General features: G+C 43.3%; 1 protein-coding gene across 1 annotated transcript; it reads right to left on the reverse strand.

Moving 5' to 3' along the window:
* Nucleotides 1-43: 43 nt before the first annotated feature.
* Nucleotides 44-18,105, reverse strand: RTRAF (RNA transcription, translation and transport factor). The gene is made up of 8 exons (XM_074544082.1): nt 17,919-18,105; nt 15,374-15,498; nt 13,608-13,707; nt 9,223-9,309; nt 8,244-8,332; nt 4,433-4,501; nt 1,832-1,880; nt 44-391 (listed from the first exon to the last, which is right to left on the reverse strand). Exons 1-8 carry the CDS (start codon nt 17,977-17,979, stop codon nt 237-239), a joined length of 735 nt encoding a protein of 244 aa, XP_074400183.1. The 5' UTR covers nt 17,980-18,105; the 3' UTR covers nt 44-236.
* Between the last annotated feature and the right edge of the window lie 908 nt (nt 18,106-19,013).

Raw genomic sequence — 19,013 nt, forward strand, 5'->3', positions numbered from 1 at the left:
AAGAGACACACACAAAAAAAAGTGCTATTTGCCAACTCAGAGCTCACCAGAACAATCTGTTTCCCTCGATTTCATTTATTTCAAGAAAAAAAAATCTGGTAATTCATCAGAATTCAATTTCCTGTTTTCTTTCCCAAACAGGCAAATTAATCCCGTTCCAAGCTGCATGTGCCAGAGCGGAGCTGTCCCTAATTGCACTAACACACGGGGGATGGGGGCTGGAAGCTTTTCTCCCTTCATCTGCCCACTTTGCCCAGTCTGTGGTCAGTCTTGGGGTCAGCAATGATGGCCTGCACGGCCACGATGGCTTCGTTGATCTTGGTCTGCAGCTCGCGGAGCTCCTCGATGTGCAGCAGGCGCAGGATCTGCGCGGCCTCGTTGATGACGGCATCTGGGGAGGGCACACAGAGGGAAATGCAGTTATCCAGAATTTTATTTGGGTTTTTATGCATCGTTTTCAGCTCACAGGAGGGATTGAAGGGAGTTTTGGTGGTGGTGCTGCTGGTGGTTTCCAGGGTGGAAATACGGAATAATTTTCGGTGCTGCTGGAGAGGGATGGGGTGGCTTCCAAAGCTTCCCCACCATCCTGCAGCCCAGGGGCAGGGAATGAGGGAAATCATAAAAATAATTTTTTTTAATATAAAAAAAACCAAAAACCAAGTCAAAACCAACAACCAAAAAAAAAAACAAAATTAAAAAAAAAACTCAAAAAAAAACCCAAAAAACCCCCCAAAAAAACCCCAAACAAAAACGCCCAAACAAAACAAAACAAAAAAACCCCCACCAAAACAAAAAACAAACAAAAAACCCAACCCCCCAAAAAACCTTTCATAAACACAAAAAATTTAATTCACAACCTCTAAAAACTTAAATATAACAATAAAATATATTTAATAAAATAAACTGAATAAAATGAAAATAAAATCTAATTAATATAAAAATAAATATATATTTTAAAATTTAAAACTTTTTAAAATAATAAACTTGTATTTCTATAATTAGAAATAAAAATATACATTAAATAAAAAAGATATCTTACTATAATAAAAATTATAACAGAAATATGATATAAATAAAATTCATAGCATAAAATTATATAAAATAAGAGTTTGAATATTATAATAAAATTTATAATATAAAAATACAATTATATAAAATAAGATTGTAAATACTGCAATAAAATCAAATAAATTAAAATTTCAGATATTATAAAAATATATACATATCATAAGAACTTATTAAAATATCCACATTACAATAAAAAAATAACAAAAATAATAAATTAAAAACACAAAAGGCTGGAAGGACCTTAATGATCCTCTCATTCCAACCTCCCTCTCCAAGGCTGCTGTGACACATTCCAAGCAGTGATTTAAGTCATGTGAAGCACAAGTGAATGCTGTCGAGTCCCAGCTCCCCTGGCTGGCTGTTCCTTACCAATAACCCATCAGGTTTATCAATAACCCATCAGGTTTATCAATAACCCCTCAGGTGCTGCCCAGCTGAGGTGCCTGGGTGGGATTTGAGGAAAGAGGAGGCAGCCACAGTGCACGGAGCAGCACAGCTGTCCTCTGCTGGCAGCAGCAGGATTTACCAACAGCAGGATGCATTCAAAGCTGGTATTTCAACAGATTCCAAACAGACTGGATTGAGGCTTTGCTGTTCCAAACCCAAAATGCTCAGGGATGCTCATAAATAACCAGCTGGGAGGGAGGAATTCTTTCCACTGCAGGGTTTTTTACTGCCCACATCAGCTCTGGGTCTGACAGTAATAACTCTGTCAAAGGCAAACGTTTCCCATTTAAAAGTCACATTAAGGGGCAGTGCTCACCTCCCGTGTCAAATCCAAGAATGTGCTTTTCCAGAGCAACAGGCAGACCCTGGAAATGGAAAACAAAAAAAGTGTTAAAAATGTCATTTAAATGTCTGGTAAATCAAATCAACTACTACAGCAGGTATTAAGGAGAAAATATGGGTTTTGCTTAGACAAAAATGGGTGAAAAGTTTGAAAAGTTGATCAAACAACTCCCTTTGTGTCCTGAAACACCAAACCCTGAGCATTATAACAGAAAAATCTTGCTGCTGAAGAATCCCTCAGTGGATACACAGGGCCTGCATTCAATCCTTAAAAGGCCAACAGCAGGACTGGGAGCCATCACCCAACCCTGCAGCTTCCCAGGAAAACAGAACTGAGCTTTCTTAGAAACTCCTGCCTTTCAACAGCTGCCAGCCTTGGAGCAGGGGCTGCCTGCAAAGAGCTGCAGAAATTCTCTGTAATCAACTTTTGCTGAGCTCACAGCATCTGCTCAAGTGTTAAGTTTAGGAATAAAGGGAAATATTCCATTTTCTGGACATTTTATCTATTAAAACACTCCAAGGCAAAATTTACTGGTGGTCATTTCTGAGCATTGCTGTGTTTGCTTTGTGCAGCTGCAGAGGAGTGGTCACACTAAATCTTTACTCAGGGAGCTTCAACATGCACTTAAAATTAGATTTAAACATTCCAAATGCCAGAATTTGCTTTTATTACCCTCAGCAAGTTTTTTTTTCAACATTTGCCAAAAGCCTTGCATTTTGCACAACAAAAACATCAGAGTTCAATACCATTAATTTCTGCAGGGATGGGGCTGTAAAGCTTTTAGACAGTGAAAATTTCCTTTAAAGGCTTTTACACACATGGGAAAAAAAGAAAAAGAATCTGAGCTGATCAAAACACAAATTAAACACAAACTGGTGGCTGCAACTCATCTGCAAAAAGTGGGGTTTTTCCATGGCCTTTATAGTAAAATCCATGTTTTACTGCAATCTTAAAAATCCGTCTCCACTCTTAAAATTGGTGATCAAAATGCCACTAAAGCCACTTCAGAAAGATTCCAGAAATATCAGACTTCCTACAAGGATTTTTTTTTTTTTTTTAAGAACTGAGGTTTGTACTTAAGGTTCCTGCCAGCCTGGGGGTTTTTGAGGAAAAAAATGTCATTTTTGGTCTTTTTTTCTCTCACAGTTCTTTGTGGGTGAACTCCCCAAGGTTCCTCCAGTGTCACTTGGTAGCAGGGAATTCCTCACCCTCCCTGCTTCCCACATTTTGGAGTCTGATCCTTTTTAGGGAACTCCCTTTGGAATCCTACAACAAGCTCAAGATCCTTCAAACAGGGAATGAACTCAAAAAATAGCACTTATACATCAGGAACTACACACACAACTCCATTTCCAGCCTCATTCCCTACAAATCTGATTTATCAATGCTGCACAAAAATGTGGCCATTTACAAATCACTCAAAACCTGAAGAATAAATCTAATTTTCCTTTTTTTTTTTTTATTTTTTAAGACGTTGATGGTCCCTCCTTGCACAGATTTTCCTGCTTCTCACCACTCCCTTTTCTCCACACCCCTTGGAATGTGGCATTCCTAAGGAAAAAAACACTCCCAGGTTATCTCCCAGACAGAGACCTCTCAGCCCTGCTGATGCTTTGGAGATCTATCAAAAATGAACAATTCCCTGAGATAAAAAAAAAAAAAAGAAAATCCCATTTTGATCCCAGCTGTGCAGCTATGAAAACAACAACTAAAAGCTGCTTTTTATTAACATTACAGAACCTTAAAATGAAGACAACAGGCTCAGCTGTTTTCCAATTTTCCTGCTCTTTGATCTTTCCTGCTCTTTATGGATTTGCAGGTCCAAAGCTTTGATCAATAAATAAAGAAATAAATAAATAATGGATTGTTGTGAGCAGCTGCCAACAAAAATGAAGGAATTTGGGTTCTTTGAGCAGATGCAGCTGCTTTAGCAGGGACATTCACACTCATACACCTGCAGGGCAGGTGAGGCTGCCTTTCCCAAATTCTGGAGAGATCTGGAATGATGAGGAAATCCCAAACTAAAAACCCACAGTCATCCCCTGGAACATCTTCCCAACAGCCAGCTCGTGGTTAGCAAAGAATTGTGCAAAAATCTGATTTTAAGGGCAGCAATTTCCTTCACTGCTCATTTTTTGGGGGGGGAGAGGAGAGAGGAGCTGCATTTCCATTCCTTGAACAAATATGAGGTGTCCATATGAAAAAAATCACTCCAAACAAGGAATATTTCAATTTCTTTACGTAGCCAACACTCCTAATTCCAAGGAAAAGCCAGGCCATGCATTTCTCCTCACCCTATAGGCCAGTCAGCACAATCCTGTGGAAAATAACTCAGGGAAGAGCTTTTCCATGATTTCTCTCAGGTGTGTTTGTATTGACATGGAACAAACCCAGCTTTGTGTCCTGCCCTCCACAATCCCCCAGATCTGCTGGAACCAGCGTGGTTGGGATAAATGAATCTGCCACCACCCTCCTAAATGAAGTGTTGGAACAGAAATGGTTTTGACTGAGGGGAAAAGAGCTTTATCTTCATTAATTAGCAGGGAATAATTAATTCTGGCCATGGGTACAAACCTCCTTGGACTGGCTGGCTTTGGCTATGGCATCCTGTGTCAGGCGCTCCTGAACCAGAATCCGAATTGCCTGGGAAAAACATGGAAAGGGAACAGGAATTAATTCATGTCCTGAGGCATTTCTCAGTAATTCCAAGGGAAAACAAGCCAAAATTATAACATCAAACCCAGTTTTGTGACAGGTTTCTTTTTAAATATTTTTCCAGCCCTTAAACCTTTCCATTTCGGAATAATCGTGGCAGGTAGGATCTCACCCAGGTGACAGAACCAGAAGTGACAAGGACATTGATTTCACACCATTAATTCCTGCCCTTCCTGGGACAGAAGATGCAAAATACAAGGAACAGCCTGGGAATCTTGGGATTTTTAGCCTGGAGCAAGGGAGGCTCAGGAGGGTGACAGGAGTGAGGAGCCAGGTGTGAGCTGGGATCTCCTGACAGGGAACGAGGGACAGGACACGAGGAAATGGCCTCAAGCTGGGCCAGGGGAGGTTTAGGTTGGATATCAGGGAAAATTTCTTCCTGGGAAAGAAAGGTGGACAGGTATTGGAAAGGGTTTCCCAGTGGTGGAATCCCCATCCCTGCAGGGATTTATTTCAAAGCTGGGTGCATGTGGCCCTCGGGGACAGGTGGCAGTGCTGGCAATGGTTGGGCTCGATGATTTCAAGGTCTTTTCCAAGCTAAACAATTCCATGATTCCAAAATGAGCTGGTCACAGCCCCAAAGCAGCAGCACCAATCTGCTTTTCCTGAGTTCTCACATCTTTAACTCTGCAGCAATGCAGCTCCTCTGGGAAGGAAATGCTGCCTGGGGACGGAAATGCTGAATTGGGATGGAAATGCTGAATTGGGATGGAAATCTTATCTTAGAAAGGAAATCCTGTCTTAGGAAGGAAATACTGCCTTGGAAAGGAAATGCTGAATTGGGAAGGAAATCTTATCTTAGAAAGGAAATCCTGTCTTAGGAAGGAAATGCTGCCTTGGGATGGAAATCCTGCCTTGGGAAGGAAATGCTGCCTTGGGATGGAAATCCTGCCTTGGGATGGAATCCTGAATTAGGAAGGAAATGCTGCCTAGGGATGGAAATGCTGCATTGGGAAGGAAATCCTGAATTAGGAAGGAAATGCTGCCTAGGGATGGAAATCCTGCCTTGGGAAGGAAATCCTGAATTAGGAAGGAAATGCTGCCTAGGGATGGAAATCCTGCCTTGGGAAGGAAATCCTGAATTAGGAAGGAAATGCTGCCTAGGGATGGAAATGTTGCCCTGGGAAGGAAACACTGCCTTGGAAAGGAAATGCTGAATTGGAAAGAAAATGCTGCCTTGAGATGAAATTCCTGCCTGGGATGGAAATGCTGCCTTGGGAAGGAAATGCTGCCTTGGGAAGGAAATCCTGAATTAGGAAGGAAATCCTGTCTAGGGATGGAAATGCTGAATTGGGATGGAAATGCTGAATTGGGAAGGAAATCTTATCTTAGAAAGGAAATCCTGTCTTAGAAAGGAAATGCTGCCTTGGGAAGGAAATGCTGCCTTGGGATGGAAATGATGAATTGAGATGGAAATGCTGAATTGGGAGGGAAATGCTGAATTGGGATGGAAATGCTGAATTGCGAAGGAAATGCTGAATTGGGAAGAAAATGCTGCCTTGGGATGGAAATGCTGCCTTGGGAAGGAAATGCTGCCTTGGGATGGAAATGCTGCCTTGGGAAGGAAATCCTGCTGCCAGCATCTTTTGGAGGTGCTGAACCTCCTCCCACATGCAAAACAACCTAGAGCAAGGCTTCCCAGGCAGGCTTGGAAAAGACTGAGAGCAGAAAGAAATGAATGTTTGAGAGCAGAAAGGAATCAATTTTGGCCTTGGGAACAAGAGCAGCCCTGACTTTGACAATCCTGGTGCTCCTCCTGGTTTTCCCTGGCTCCAGCACATGAGGTGAAATCTTATCAGAGCTATCAGTGACTGAAACCTCCAGCTCCAAATGCCTCCAAAAATAACTGCAGGCACACCATGCAGGCAGATTTCCACAGGAAAGGAGAACTGGCTCTGTCAAACACATTGCTCACACTCTCCCTGATGAGCAGCCAAAAGTGACAGAAGCAGCTCTGTGTTTCTCCCCCAGGATTTCTCCCAGTTTTGGTCATGATTAAAGTTGAACTGATACCAGAAAGTTGTCACTTAAATACTTGTAGAAATCTGTCACTGAAGGAAGTGGCCTGGACAAAGGAGTGGTTGGATGGGGAGTTTCATTCCAGCAGTGAAACCAGACCTTGGTGGGAGAGAATTCCAAGTGCTTTTGGCATTAGGAAATACCCAACTGTGTCCCACAGATGCTTTCTGATCCACTTGCCAGGTTTAAATGGGATCTCAATCTCTGGCCAGATGTCTGTGCTGTGCCTGCACCCTCTGGCTCTCCCAAAAATCCACTCCTGAGTGTCCAAGCCTGGACAGGGATCAGAAATTCCCTGCAAACCTGCTGATTGTGGGGGAGAATTAAAGATTGAAACCTTCTGATATCATCATCTCAACCCCAAAAAGCAGCTTTGCATTGCTCCTGGAATGGGGATTTTTCACTGCAGGATTCCACTCTTGCTGGAATTAAAAGCAAGAAAATTCGGGCTGGTTTTGCCCAAATCTGTCTGAAAAAAAGAGATGTGGAAATACAAAGACATTTATGCAGAATTATACACCCAGTAAAGTTTGCTTTGCTTGGTGTGTAATTCAGCATAAATTTATTTACGCAGAATTATAAATTCTCTAAAGTTTCTTCCAAAGAAGGTCTGAAGGAATTTTGATAAGAGCTGAGCTCATTCAAGCTGCAAATCCTCAATATCACCACACCCAGAGTCTCCTCTCCCTACCTGATTCCCTTTTCACTGGTTTTTGGGGGGTTTTGAGTGGTTTTTGGTTGGAGGTATGATTTCTCCATTCTCCTTAAAGATTGAAGAAAAATATTTTGGGAAGGGAAAGTAGGAAACCATACTGGAGACAAGGGGAAAAAAATGGATGGAATAACTGCAGGCTGAGAATTCCTTAAAAAACCAGATTATCATTTCCAAGAGTTACAGACTAACACTAAATAAACCTCAATACCCACAGCTTTTGGCTTCTCCAAAATAACTTCAGCAAATATCACAACTATTGTCATGAACAGAATTTTATGGGTTTTTTTTTTAAGTTAAATGCTTTTATTTTTATTCCAAACCAAACAAAGTTTGTTCCCATAGTATGACATGATCAAGTAGGAACTTGGGATTTTACACTCTCATCAATAATGTATTTTTTATTTTAATCCCAAATCCATAAAGTTCCACCAGAAAATCAGAAGATTTCTTAAAGACATAAAAAAGATGGTTTAGAAAATGAATCAGCTTATTTGGTGCACTTAAAAGCACTAATTAATTATAAAAACTAAATTAAATTAAATAATGAAAAGGAGTAAACAGTTCATAGGACCAAAGGAAAAAGGAAATTTCTAACTGTCGTTCCTTCCTTGGATGTTGTTTTAAAACATCTCTGTCATCATTAACTTTTAAATTTTCAAGTTTCTCTTAATTTCTAGCACTGAACAGAATTTTCTCCTTTGAGGATGTTCCTTAGGGAACTCAGCTAAAATTGTTTAGCAGGATAATTCTCCCTGCATCAATTTCTATGAATTGTGTTTTTATCTGCTTGAAAAGACACAGAAATGTTTTTTTTTTTTCTTCCTATCTTTGCCTAAAAATTCATATTTATCAGTCACTGCACCTCAAGCTATGAACACACACCAGGCACTGGGGAAAAGAAGGAAAAAACAGAGGTGGGAAAAGTGTGAAACTCACCTTGAGCATCACCAGGTAATCATCATGTCTCTGGATCTGAAGCAGATTAGCCAAAGCCATCACTCCAGCCTTGAAATCAGGATTATTCACTGGAAAAAAGAAGGATTATTGGAAAAAAAAATAAGGATTATCATTAAAAAAAATATGATAATTTATTTTGGTTTCACTGATTCCAGCAGGCAGAATTGTCTCCCTGACTCCATGGCATTGGATGGCTCTTCAGGATGGACAAGGGAAATTCCTCAGCACCCTTGAAGTGTTCAAAAAACAAGGATGTGGCACCTGGGGACATTATTAATTATTTATTAATTATTTAGTGCTGAATGTGGCAGTGCTGGGTTCATTGCTGGGCTCTGTGATCTTAGAGGGCTTTTCCAACCTTAATTCCATAATTCCAAGCAGTGAGGAAACAATTTGGCTGCAGAGGAATCAGCACTGGGCTACACAGCCAGGTAAAGTGTTTGAAAATAAAGCAAATTATGGGCAGATATTCTCTTCTGTAAATTATTTGTACATTTTTATTATTTTGTATCTTTTTATCCCTGCTGGTGAGGGCAGGATCAATCCCTGCCTTTTTTGGAGATGGAGGAATGGAAGAATATTTGGAAGATTTAGGATTGATTTTAGCAGCTTTTTCCTACAACTTCCATTTACTGTGATTGTGCCTAGCAAGGAAAAAAAAAATAAAATTATGAAGACAGAACAGCTGGGGAAGACTGAGCCAAGATGAAATCCCTGACAGCATGGAAGTAACCAGCCTGCCACCATGTTTCCTTGGAAATTTTTACTTTTTAAGACATCCTGCTACTTCTCCCTCACTTAAAATAAATAATTATGATTTACAGAGCAAAGCTGTTCATGTAAACGTTCAGATCTGCATTCCTAAAGCTTTAAAAAAATCCACAACATAGGATTAACCAGCTGAGGAAGAGCCAGGCCATGGAGCACATCCCCACCCAGGAGCTTGGGGCACACTCACCATCCAGGTTAATCAGGGGCTCTGCATTTTTGGCTGTGTTGTCTGCATTTTTAGCACCATCAGGGGTGGAATCCTTGTATTTATCAGCTGCAAAATGAGGAGGCAAACAAAAAAATCATCAGCATTAATGGCAAAAAGAAATGACTCCAAGTTTAGCGAGGAGCTGTGGTGTTACAGATGGATTTTTGGGATGTTGTGGCTACCCAAGAGCCTTGTGGGATTATAAACTGAGATTTCTGCCTTTATAAACTGAGGTTTCTGGGCTTATAAACTGGGATTTTGGAGCTCCCCATTAATGATAGCAAAAGCTGCCACTCCTGTGAGCTCCCAGCCTCAGAGCCTGCTCCAGGCTTTCATTTAGGGCAGGATCCTCTTCATTACAGCCTCACCCCAGAAGGCTGAACAAGTGCTGGAACCCTGGGAATTGCTGAGAATTTCATATTTCTGTGCTGCCAGGCTCTGACCCCCAGGAGAACCCTGCACTGACCTGAGGCCGTGGAGAAGCTTCCAGAATGGAATGACAGAGCTGGGATTGTGGGTGTGGGGTTTGGATAGAAGTGTGTGGTATCACAGAGTGGGAAACTCAGAGTTTAAAGGTTTAGAATACAGTAATATAAACAAAGCAAGATGGAGGTTATAGGTGGAGGCTGCTCCTTCTTCTTCACCATCTCTGTGGGTTTGGGTGGTTTTGTGTAATTGGATAAAAAGTCCCCATTGCAGCCATGAGTGATTGGATATTGGGTTAAAAGTGAAAATAATTCAGGTGGCATTTCTTAACTGGACACCTAAATTAATTGGACACTTAAGAATTAAGTTTATCCTTAAAAGGCCTTGGAGAGAGAGAGCTGGGGCTCCATTTTAAGTTTGTTGGAGTGAAGTGCTGCAGAACTCAGGGTCTGTGAGACTGGGAGAGAGATAAGAACTGATAAACACCTGAGTCCCTACAGGAAATATCATGGTGCCTTGTGCAGGCTGCCCTAGAGCAGAGGCTGGATGGAGCTCCAGAATAAAGCAGGGATTTACTCAAAGCATCTCCTCCATGGATCCACCTTGGGCAGCACCAGAGCCCAGCCAGGGCTGCACCCAAGATCAACCAAAATGGCCCCAAAATGCACGGCCGGGCACGGGCTCTGTCCCTGGGATCAGTTCTGCTCCATTTGCACCTTGCAGTTCATTGTCCCATTCCAGCTTTAGCCCAGGCAGTCCCACCCTGCTTGTTTTTCTCTCTCCAGCCCACGGGGTTTGTGCTCCTGGGCTGAGATTTGGGTCATTTGTCCTTGGTGCCCAGCTGGAGCAGGAATTGTTTTGTCTCCCTGCTCTGTGCACAGAGCTCAGAACTGCCCCTCATCAGAACCATCCCCTGATATGGAGCCCAGACCCTCACACTAAAGCAGCACAGAATCTGAAAAATACAAAATCTAAAACCTGAGGCATCACTGTCCTGCAATTTAATCCTAACCCTGGCAAAAAAAGAAGCAAAAATTTAGCAAAAAAGCTGCATCTCCCAGATCTGCCCTTCTAAAATCCATCAGTTCCTCTGCCTTGAGCAGGGATCAAGAATTAAGAGATGATTTTGGTCCTGATGAGTAAATAAAACATTTCCAGCTCAGGGTTTGTTTCCCATCCCACACTGAGGATTTCCAAGCCTTTGGAGGATGGAATCTCCTGAACTCCTCCTTTTTCACACAATCCCAAGGCCCAGGCAGCTCATTTTGCCCATCACGAGGGACTGAGGATCACAGCACAGGTATTTGTACCCCATCCCTGCAGGAATTACAGGAAATGGAAAAGCAACAATTTGGTTGTTGTTATTTTGCCACCAGTAATTACATTTGTATTCCCACTCCCTCCATAAGGAAATGGAACTGCTGTGGCTTGGGGAAGATTTAACTCCACTTTTCCATAACTTTGTCCTAGTTCCCAAGGCCTCCACATCCACTCCTTGTTAAAAACAAAAAAAAGGGGGTCTAAGAATAACTTCTCTGAATAAATTCAGTACTAAATATAATGCACTTAATACCCTTCAGAGGAAGTTCTCATCAAGGCAATCCCACAGGGAGAAAAGGGGGTAAATATCTACAATGGGATTGGCTCTATCCAGAAATAAAATAAAATAAAATAAAATAAAATAAAGTAAAGTAAAGTAAAGTAAAGTAAAATAAAATAAAATAAAATAAAATATGCAATTATGCTGCTCCAGTCCCACGGGAGCTGAAAAGAAACAGTTCCTCTGAGCAGGGGGTGCAAACAAACCCACAAAATTTTGGTTTATTTTTTAAAGAAGTGAAATATCCTCTTGACACTGCCTGATTTTGATGAAAACCTGAAGCCATGCAGGGGAAGGTGTCCCTGCCTGTGAAACCTGGCGTGCGCAAGGGCACTGTGACATCACAGCCCATTTGGTGGCACTGTGGGGGTGCCAACTCCCGTCCCCAGGGTGCAGAGCTGCAGGTGCCACCCAGGGATGGCCTGAGCAGGACCCCAGAGGGATGGCCAGCCTGGAGGAGCTCCTGCTGGTGGCCTTTGGGTTCAGCTGCTTCTACCCCAGCAGCACATCCCGCTCGTGCCCGCCCTCATGGGCCACCCTGGTGTGGGATGTGCCCCAGCTGGAGAAGGGCACTGCCCCCAAGGGCACCACCATGGCAGAGGTGCTTTGCTGGAGCATCCCAGCCCTGTGCCTGCTGCTCCTGCTGCTTTTCCTCAGCAGGACCTACTGGAGGAAGGTGAGGGAAGGGCTGGTGCCACAGGCCAGGAGCCCATGGGGACAAGGCAAGGCCTTCCCTGAGTGTGCCCAGCCCCTGTGGAGAAAACCAGGACAGGCTCAACATTGCTGGGGACTGGAATGAGGTGGGGTTTAAGGGACCTTCTGCAGAGAGGGGCATATGTGGCCCGAAGTTTAGAGTCCGACTAGCTGAGGGCGAAAGGCCGACGCCCCTCTGCAATTCCTGGCCAGCGCCCTTCGGCGTCTGAGGGCCTCGGGCTGTGCTGGCTGCGGACTGGCTCACACCGCTGGTATAGGGGAGGAACGGAGCTGACCATTTCCCGGGGGTTAAACATCGGTTTATTGAAGGTGTTGCGGGATCCAAACGCGGGGAAACCAACCGGGAAAAAGTTTTTCCATAGGGGGTGAAACAGGATTATAAAGGAGGGGGGTGGGTACAGGCGGAACCAATCGGGAAAGGTGAGGGGATGAACTTCACAGAACTGACACTCCATGGAGACCAATAATCAAAAGGTAAAGGAGGTGTCCTGGGACCCCAGCCAGCCACCATCTCCAGAGAGGAGAAGGTTCTCGATACCTGGGAGGAGAAGGGGGTGATTGACTGGGCCCAGGGAGGAAACAACTTTCACTTATAAGGGAAACCAGGGGAGGAGCAATTACATATCGGCAACTATGAATAGCGGTTACTATAGCACCTTAGCTGACAGGCTAGCACTGGCGGGAAAAACTGGGGGAACGAAACCATTTTACACATAATAGGGGAGAACAATACATAAAGTGGGGGAATAACACAAGAAACTTAACAACACACTACAACAACCTTCCAAGCCACACCATTCCATGATTCCCACACAAGCTGCTCCATAGGGCAGCCCTGAGGTGTCCCTGTCCCCCTGTCCCTTCCAGAGATGTGGCAGGAAGACTGGGTGCTCCTGCAAGACCTCCAAGCTGCTCTCCAAGCTGAAGGAAGATCCTGACTTGCTGAAGCTCTACCTGAAGCACCTGCAGAGGTGCAGGACATCTTTTGTGGAAGTGTTCCAGGTTGGGCTGGATGGGGCTGGGAGCAACCTGGCCTGCCCAGTGGGGTTGGACTGGGAGATCTTTACAGCTTCCTTTCAATCCAAATTTCTTTGTGATTCCCCAGAAAAACCAGCAAGAATTTACAGGAGGGCTTCGAGGAGGAGGAGAAGACACACCTGGCTGTTTGCCAATAAATTCCCAGCTGTAGCAAGGATCTCAGGAAAGCTGGGCAGTGGATGGAGCTGTCCCAAAGCACAGGGACAGCACAGCTTTGCAATAAAGGTTGCAGGTGAAATTGTCTCCAAGGTTAATGGAACATGGAATGGATGCAAGGAACACAGGGAGTGACCTCACACTGGGAATGCTGCAAAGTTCCTCCAAACCAAAGTTCCTCCAAACCAAAAATTCCTGGCTGAGACAGAATTCCCAGAGCAGCTGTGGCTGCCCCTGGATCCCTGGAAGTGCCCAAGGCCAGGCTGGATGGGGTTTGGAGCAGCCTGGGGTAGTGGAAGGTGTCCCTGCCCATGGATCCTTGAGGTCCCTTCCAACCCAAACCATGTGAATTTCACACAGGATTGTGTGAAATGAATCAGAATCCCCCACTCCCCATCCACTTTGAGATATTAAATAGATTTCCTCATACCATTATCTCCATACTCCAGCCTCACAGCCAAGCCAAGCAGCCAATCCACAGTTTCCTGTCGTTCCTGTATTTTGAAGGGACAGTTCACATCTTTCATGTACTGGGGAGCAAAAAAAAAAAGAGAAAAAAAAATTATTTTAGTGGATGAATCATTGGGAGCACAGAACTGTTGTCACTTTCCCACAGGCCTCACAGAAAATATTAATTAACAAGAGGTGTCACACTGTGAAATTCCTGCTGTGGCATCTGATCCGTGCTGGAGTGTCCCAAAGCACCCCCAGCTCAAGTCTGACACCTGAGAATGGAATTTTATTTTTAATGAATGTTTTTTTATTGCCAGACTGTACCAAAATGCCCTTGCTTCACTCTCTGCTCATGTCACAGAGCAGATGGAACAAGGGAAGGGGGAAAAAATTGGAACAAAGCTTTCCCACCTGGAATGGAGCCACCTAAGGCTTCCACACACCAGAGCATTCCCTGCAGCAGCAGAAGTAATTTTTTCCTTTTTTAGGGATTTTGTACAACAAGAGAGGACAAAACCAGGCTGAGGTTCTGTCCCTGACCACGAGACCCAAAAACCAGGACATGGTGACATCCTGTCATGTCCCTTTGCTGCAGGGACAGAAATGCCACACAGCTGGGAAAAGGAAATTCTGCTTTCCAGGGGCTGGAAAACAGGAATTCCCTGGGAATTATGGAGAGGACACTGTCACCAAGCCAGGAATGGCACCACAAGCCTGGAATTCCAGATATTCCCATTTCCCTCCAGGATATTGGAATAATTCACTGAGCAAAGGAAGAGTTTCCAGGAAGAGAAAAAAAAAATTGGGATGGATGGGCACTGGGAATTACAGAGCAGGGAAATGGGAGCAAGAGGAAAAGCTCAAGAGCTTTGAGGGGGCTGCAAATGCTCAGGAGCACAGAGATCACCCAGAGTCCATCTGGATGCAGAAAATCCATCTAGAACCAGAAAAATCCATCTGGAACCAGAAAATCCATCACCTTTCCAGCTCAGGAAATCCAGAAAAAAAAAAAATCCATCTGAATCCAGACAAAAAAATCCATCTGGAATCAGGAAAAAACCCACCTGGATCCTGAAATAATCAATCTGGGTCCAGAAAAATCCATCTGGAACCAGAAAAAAAATCCATCTGGGTCCAGAAAAAAAATCCATCTAGAACCAGAAAAAGAAATGCATCTGGGTCCAGAAATCTACCTGATGCTGAAAATCCATCTGGGTCCAGAAAAATCCATCTGGGTCCAGAAAAAAACATCTGGGTCCAGAAAAAAAATTATCTGGGTGCAGAAAAAAAGAGGATCTGGGTCCAGAAAAATCCATCTGGATCCAGAAAATCCATCAGGAATGGCAGGAGGTGCAGGGCTGAGCTTCCCCCACATGCTGGCAAGGCCTGCAGGAGCCTCATCCACCTCCTTTTGGGACAAAAGAAGCAATAATGCAGAAAAAATTTGTTTATTTGCAGTCTTGCTTCTGCTTCAAGAGCTGAATCAAATCAGGCAAAAAAAAAAAGAAAAAAAAAAAGAAAAAAACCAGTTTGGGATGGACACTCCACCTATTAAACAAACAAAGCTGAGGGAAAACTATGCACAAAATTCCCCCATTGTCATAAACTCCCCCAGTCTGGCTTCAAGAACACATTTAAATTCCTAGAAATGTAACAGGACAAATATTCAGTTATTTATTTGTGCTGCACAGCCACAGCAGCTGTGAGTTCTCACTGACAGCAATGTGTGGAGCAAGGAAATACCTTCTCAAAGGATTTGGGCCAGTCCTCACTGTGGATGTTCCTCAGATTCCCTCGGTCCTCGATCTTGTAGTGTCGGATTTTCTGGTCCTCCAGCCAGACAATGAAATTCCTGAACTCTGTTTCATCTGTGGGGAGGAGCAAACAGAGCAGGAATTCAAAAATATCTCAAGTTTTCAGCTAATTCATACAAATCTTGATGTCTCTGAGCACTTTTCCCATTAAAAACCCCACATATATATATAAAAAAACATATAGAAAGCCCACTAAATAGGTATTTCGTGGGTGATAAATATATATTTAGTGGGTATATATTTAGTTAATATATATTTACAAGTTAATATATATTTTTATATTTATAATACACATTAATTTATATATTTATTTTAGTTAGCATATATGTGTATATTTACAATATACCTATTTATATATTCAGTTAGTATATATTTATTTTAATCAGTATATATATCTACAATATATATTTATTTATATATTCAGTTGGTATATATTTATTTTAATCAGTATAAATTTATATATTTAGAATATATATTAATCTATACATTTAGCAGGTATATGTTTCTTTTAGTTAGTATATATTTGTATATTTAATTGGCATATATTTATTTAGTCAGTATATGTTTATATATTTAGAATATATATATATTTATGTGTTTAGCTAGTACATATTTTAGTTAGTATATATTTATACATTTATTATATATATTTACTTATATATTTTGTTTGTATATGTTTATTTTTGTTAGTATAGATTTCTATATCTATAACATATTTATTTATATATTTAGTATATACTTATTTTTTAGTATATCTATTATATATGTTACTATATATATTTATTTATGTATTTAGTTAGTACACATTTATATACAATAAATTGTTATTCATAAATTATCTGAATATATAAATAATACACAATTATATATTTAATATATATTAAATAATATAAATATATGTATTGTATATATAGTATATATATTATGTAATAAATTATTATTTATAAAATTATGTAATATATACAATATTATATATTGTATATATAGTTATGTATTATGTAAACAGTACATAATTATATATTTAATATAAATATATATATAGTATATATTGTATATATACAATATACAAAATTATATTATGTATGTAAATTATTACTTATATATTTATTTATTTGTATATTTAGTTGGTATATATTTATTTCAGTTAGTATATATTTATATATCTATAATATATATTTATAACTTAGTATATATTTATTTGAGTTAGTATATATTTATATATTTCTTATATATTATATATTTATTTTAGCTAGCTAGCATGTCTTTATAAATATATATTTTTAGTGGGTTATAAATATATATACTTATATTAAAAAAACCCAGTGTATATAATATATATATAAATGCACTAAAATTGTGCATTCTCTGACCAAAAATCAACCCTGAGTGTTTCTCATTTTCCAGTTGATTGACCTCATTAAAGGCATCAGCCAACAGATTCTTTTTATTGGGAATATAATTATAATTTATGGAGCACAGAAAGAAAGGTGAAAAACCAGCAGAGAATTTGAGTTTCTAACTCTGTTTTCAGCACACACACGACACGTGCAGCACTAATCCCCAATTCCTCTCAGAAAATATAAATACAGCATAAATATCATGGCTGCACATTTTTCCATTCACTGCTGACTCCTCTTGACCCCAAATCCCGATTTTGGGGGCTGGAATCCCACAGTTCCCAGGCTGTGGCACACAGGGATGCTCAGGCTGGGTGACACAGGAGGTGACAGCTCTGGGGTGTCACCGCTGCCCAAAGCCCAGCTGGGCCATGCTGGCTCTGGGGGAGCTTCAGCCATGGAATGGTTGGGGGGGAGGGACCTTTTCCATCCCATCCCAATCCCAGCCCATCCCAATCCCATCCCCTCCTATCTCATGGATCCCATCCCAATCCCAATCCTGTCCCGTCCCAATCCCATCCCATGGATCCCATCCCAATCCTGATCCCATCCCATGGATCCCATTCCAAACCAAATCCCATGGATCCCATCCCATCTCATGGATCCTATCCCAGTCCTGATCCCATCTCATGGATCCCATCCCATCAACTGCATCCCATCCCATCCCATGGATCCCAGCCCATCCCACCCCATCCCAATCCCATTCCATGGATCCCATCCCATGGATCCCATCCCAATCCCCTCCTATCTCATGGATCCCATCCCAATCCCATCCCATGGATCCCATCCCAATCCCAATCCCATCCCATCTCATGGATCCCATCCCAATCCCAATCCTGTCCCGTCCCAATCCCATCCCATGGATCCCATCCCAATCCCATCCCATGAACCCCATCCCTTCTCATCCCATCCCATCCCAATCCCATCCCATGAATCCCATGGGTCCCATCCCTTCTCATCCCATCCCAATCCCATCCCATGAATCCCATGCACCCCATCCCTTCTCATCCCATCCCATCCCACCCTATGGACCCCAATCCCCGTCCAGCCTCCCCCGGTCCCCCGCAGCTCCCTCACCCCTGCAGTTGAAGCCGGCGGGGTTGTGATAGTCGAGCGCCGAGAGCTTGCGGCGGAACATGGTCCCGGTCACGGAGCCGCAGCCGGCCCCGAACCCGACCCGGATCCCGATTCCGGTGCCGGCGCCGCCTCCCCCGCTCAGGCCGCGCCGACGGCACCGCACGGACCGGAAAGAGGAGGACGCCCGCCCCCTGCTCCGCGTTCTGCTCGCTCATTGGTCAGCGCGCTGAGCGGCGGTCATTTCGACCAATCAGAAAGCGGAATGGGCTGCCGGGAGGGGAAGTAGATGCTCGGCCTAGGGTATGGACGCGGCGGTGGAGGGGGCGGGACCTGTTTGGCGTGTAACGGGCGGGGTCAGGTGGGGGGCGGAGTCATCGAGAGGGGGCGGGGTCTGCTTATAGGGGCGGGATCACCGTGGGGGCGGGATCAGCGTGAAGGGCGGGGTCAGCGTAAGGGGCGGGACTTTGGCACGGTATCGGCCCCGTGGGAAACTGGGGCGTGCGCTGCGCTGTACTGGGAACTGTGTTGGGGGTACTGGGAGCACTGAGCTGTACTGGGAGCGCTGGGAGCTGTACTGGGGGGTACTGGGAGCATTGTGTTGTACTGGGAGTGCTGGCAGCTGTACTGGGAGTGCTGGGAGCTCTACTGGGGATACTGGGAGCGCTGGCATCTGTACTGGGAAAGCTAGGAGCTGTATTGTGGGGGTACTGGGAGCACTGAGCTGTACTGGGAGCGCTGGGAGCTGTACTGGGGGGTACTGGGAGCATTGTGTTGTACTGGGAGTGCTGGCAGCTGTACTGGGAGTGCTGGGAGCTCTACTGGGGATACTGGGAGCGCTGGCATCTGTACTGGGAAAGCTAGGAGCTGTATTGTGGGGGTACTGGGAGCACTGAGATGCACTGGGAGCTGTACTGGGAGTACTGAGAGCTATACTGGGAGCTGTACTAGGGTATACCACAAGTGCTTTGTGCTGTACTGGGAGCACTGAGCTGTACTGGGAGCTCTGGGAGCTGTACGGGGGGGTACTGGGAGCATTGAGCTAATTCTCGGAGCTGTACTGGGGAGCTGTGCTAGGAGAACTGAGTTGTACTGAGG

The sequence above is a fragment of the Zonotrichia albicollis genome, chromosome 6 (assembly GCF_047830755.1).
Source record: "Zonotrichia albicollis isolate bZonAlb1 chromosome 6, bZonAlb1.hap1, whole genome shotgun sequence".
In the NCBI taxonomy this organism is placed as follows: domain Eukaryota; kingdom Metazoa; phylum Chordata; class Aves; order Passeriformes; family Passerellidae; genus Zonotrichia; species Zonotrichia albicollis.

Coding starts and splice junctions, on each gene's coding strand:
- RTRAF (XM_074544082.1), bottom strand. CDS start 17,979: ATGTTCCGCCGCAAGCTCTCGGCGCTCGACTATCACAACCCCGCCGGC. Junction 15,499..17,918: donor CGCCGGCTTCAACTGCAGGG/GTGAGGGAGCTG, acceptor TCCTCCCCACAG/ATGAAACAGAGTTCAGGAAT. Junction 8,333..9,222: donor GCCCCTGATTAACCTGGATG/GTGAGTGTGCCC, acceptor TCTTTTTTCCAG/TGAATAATCCTGATTTCAAG.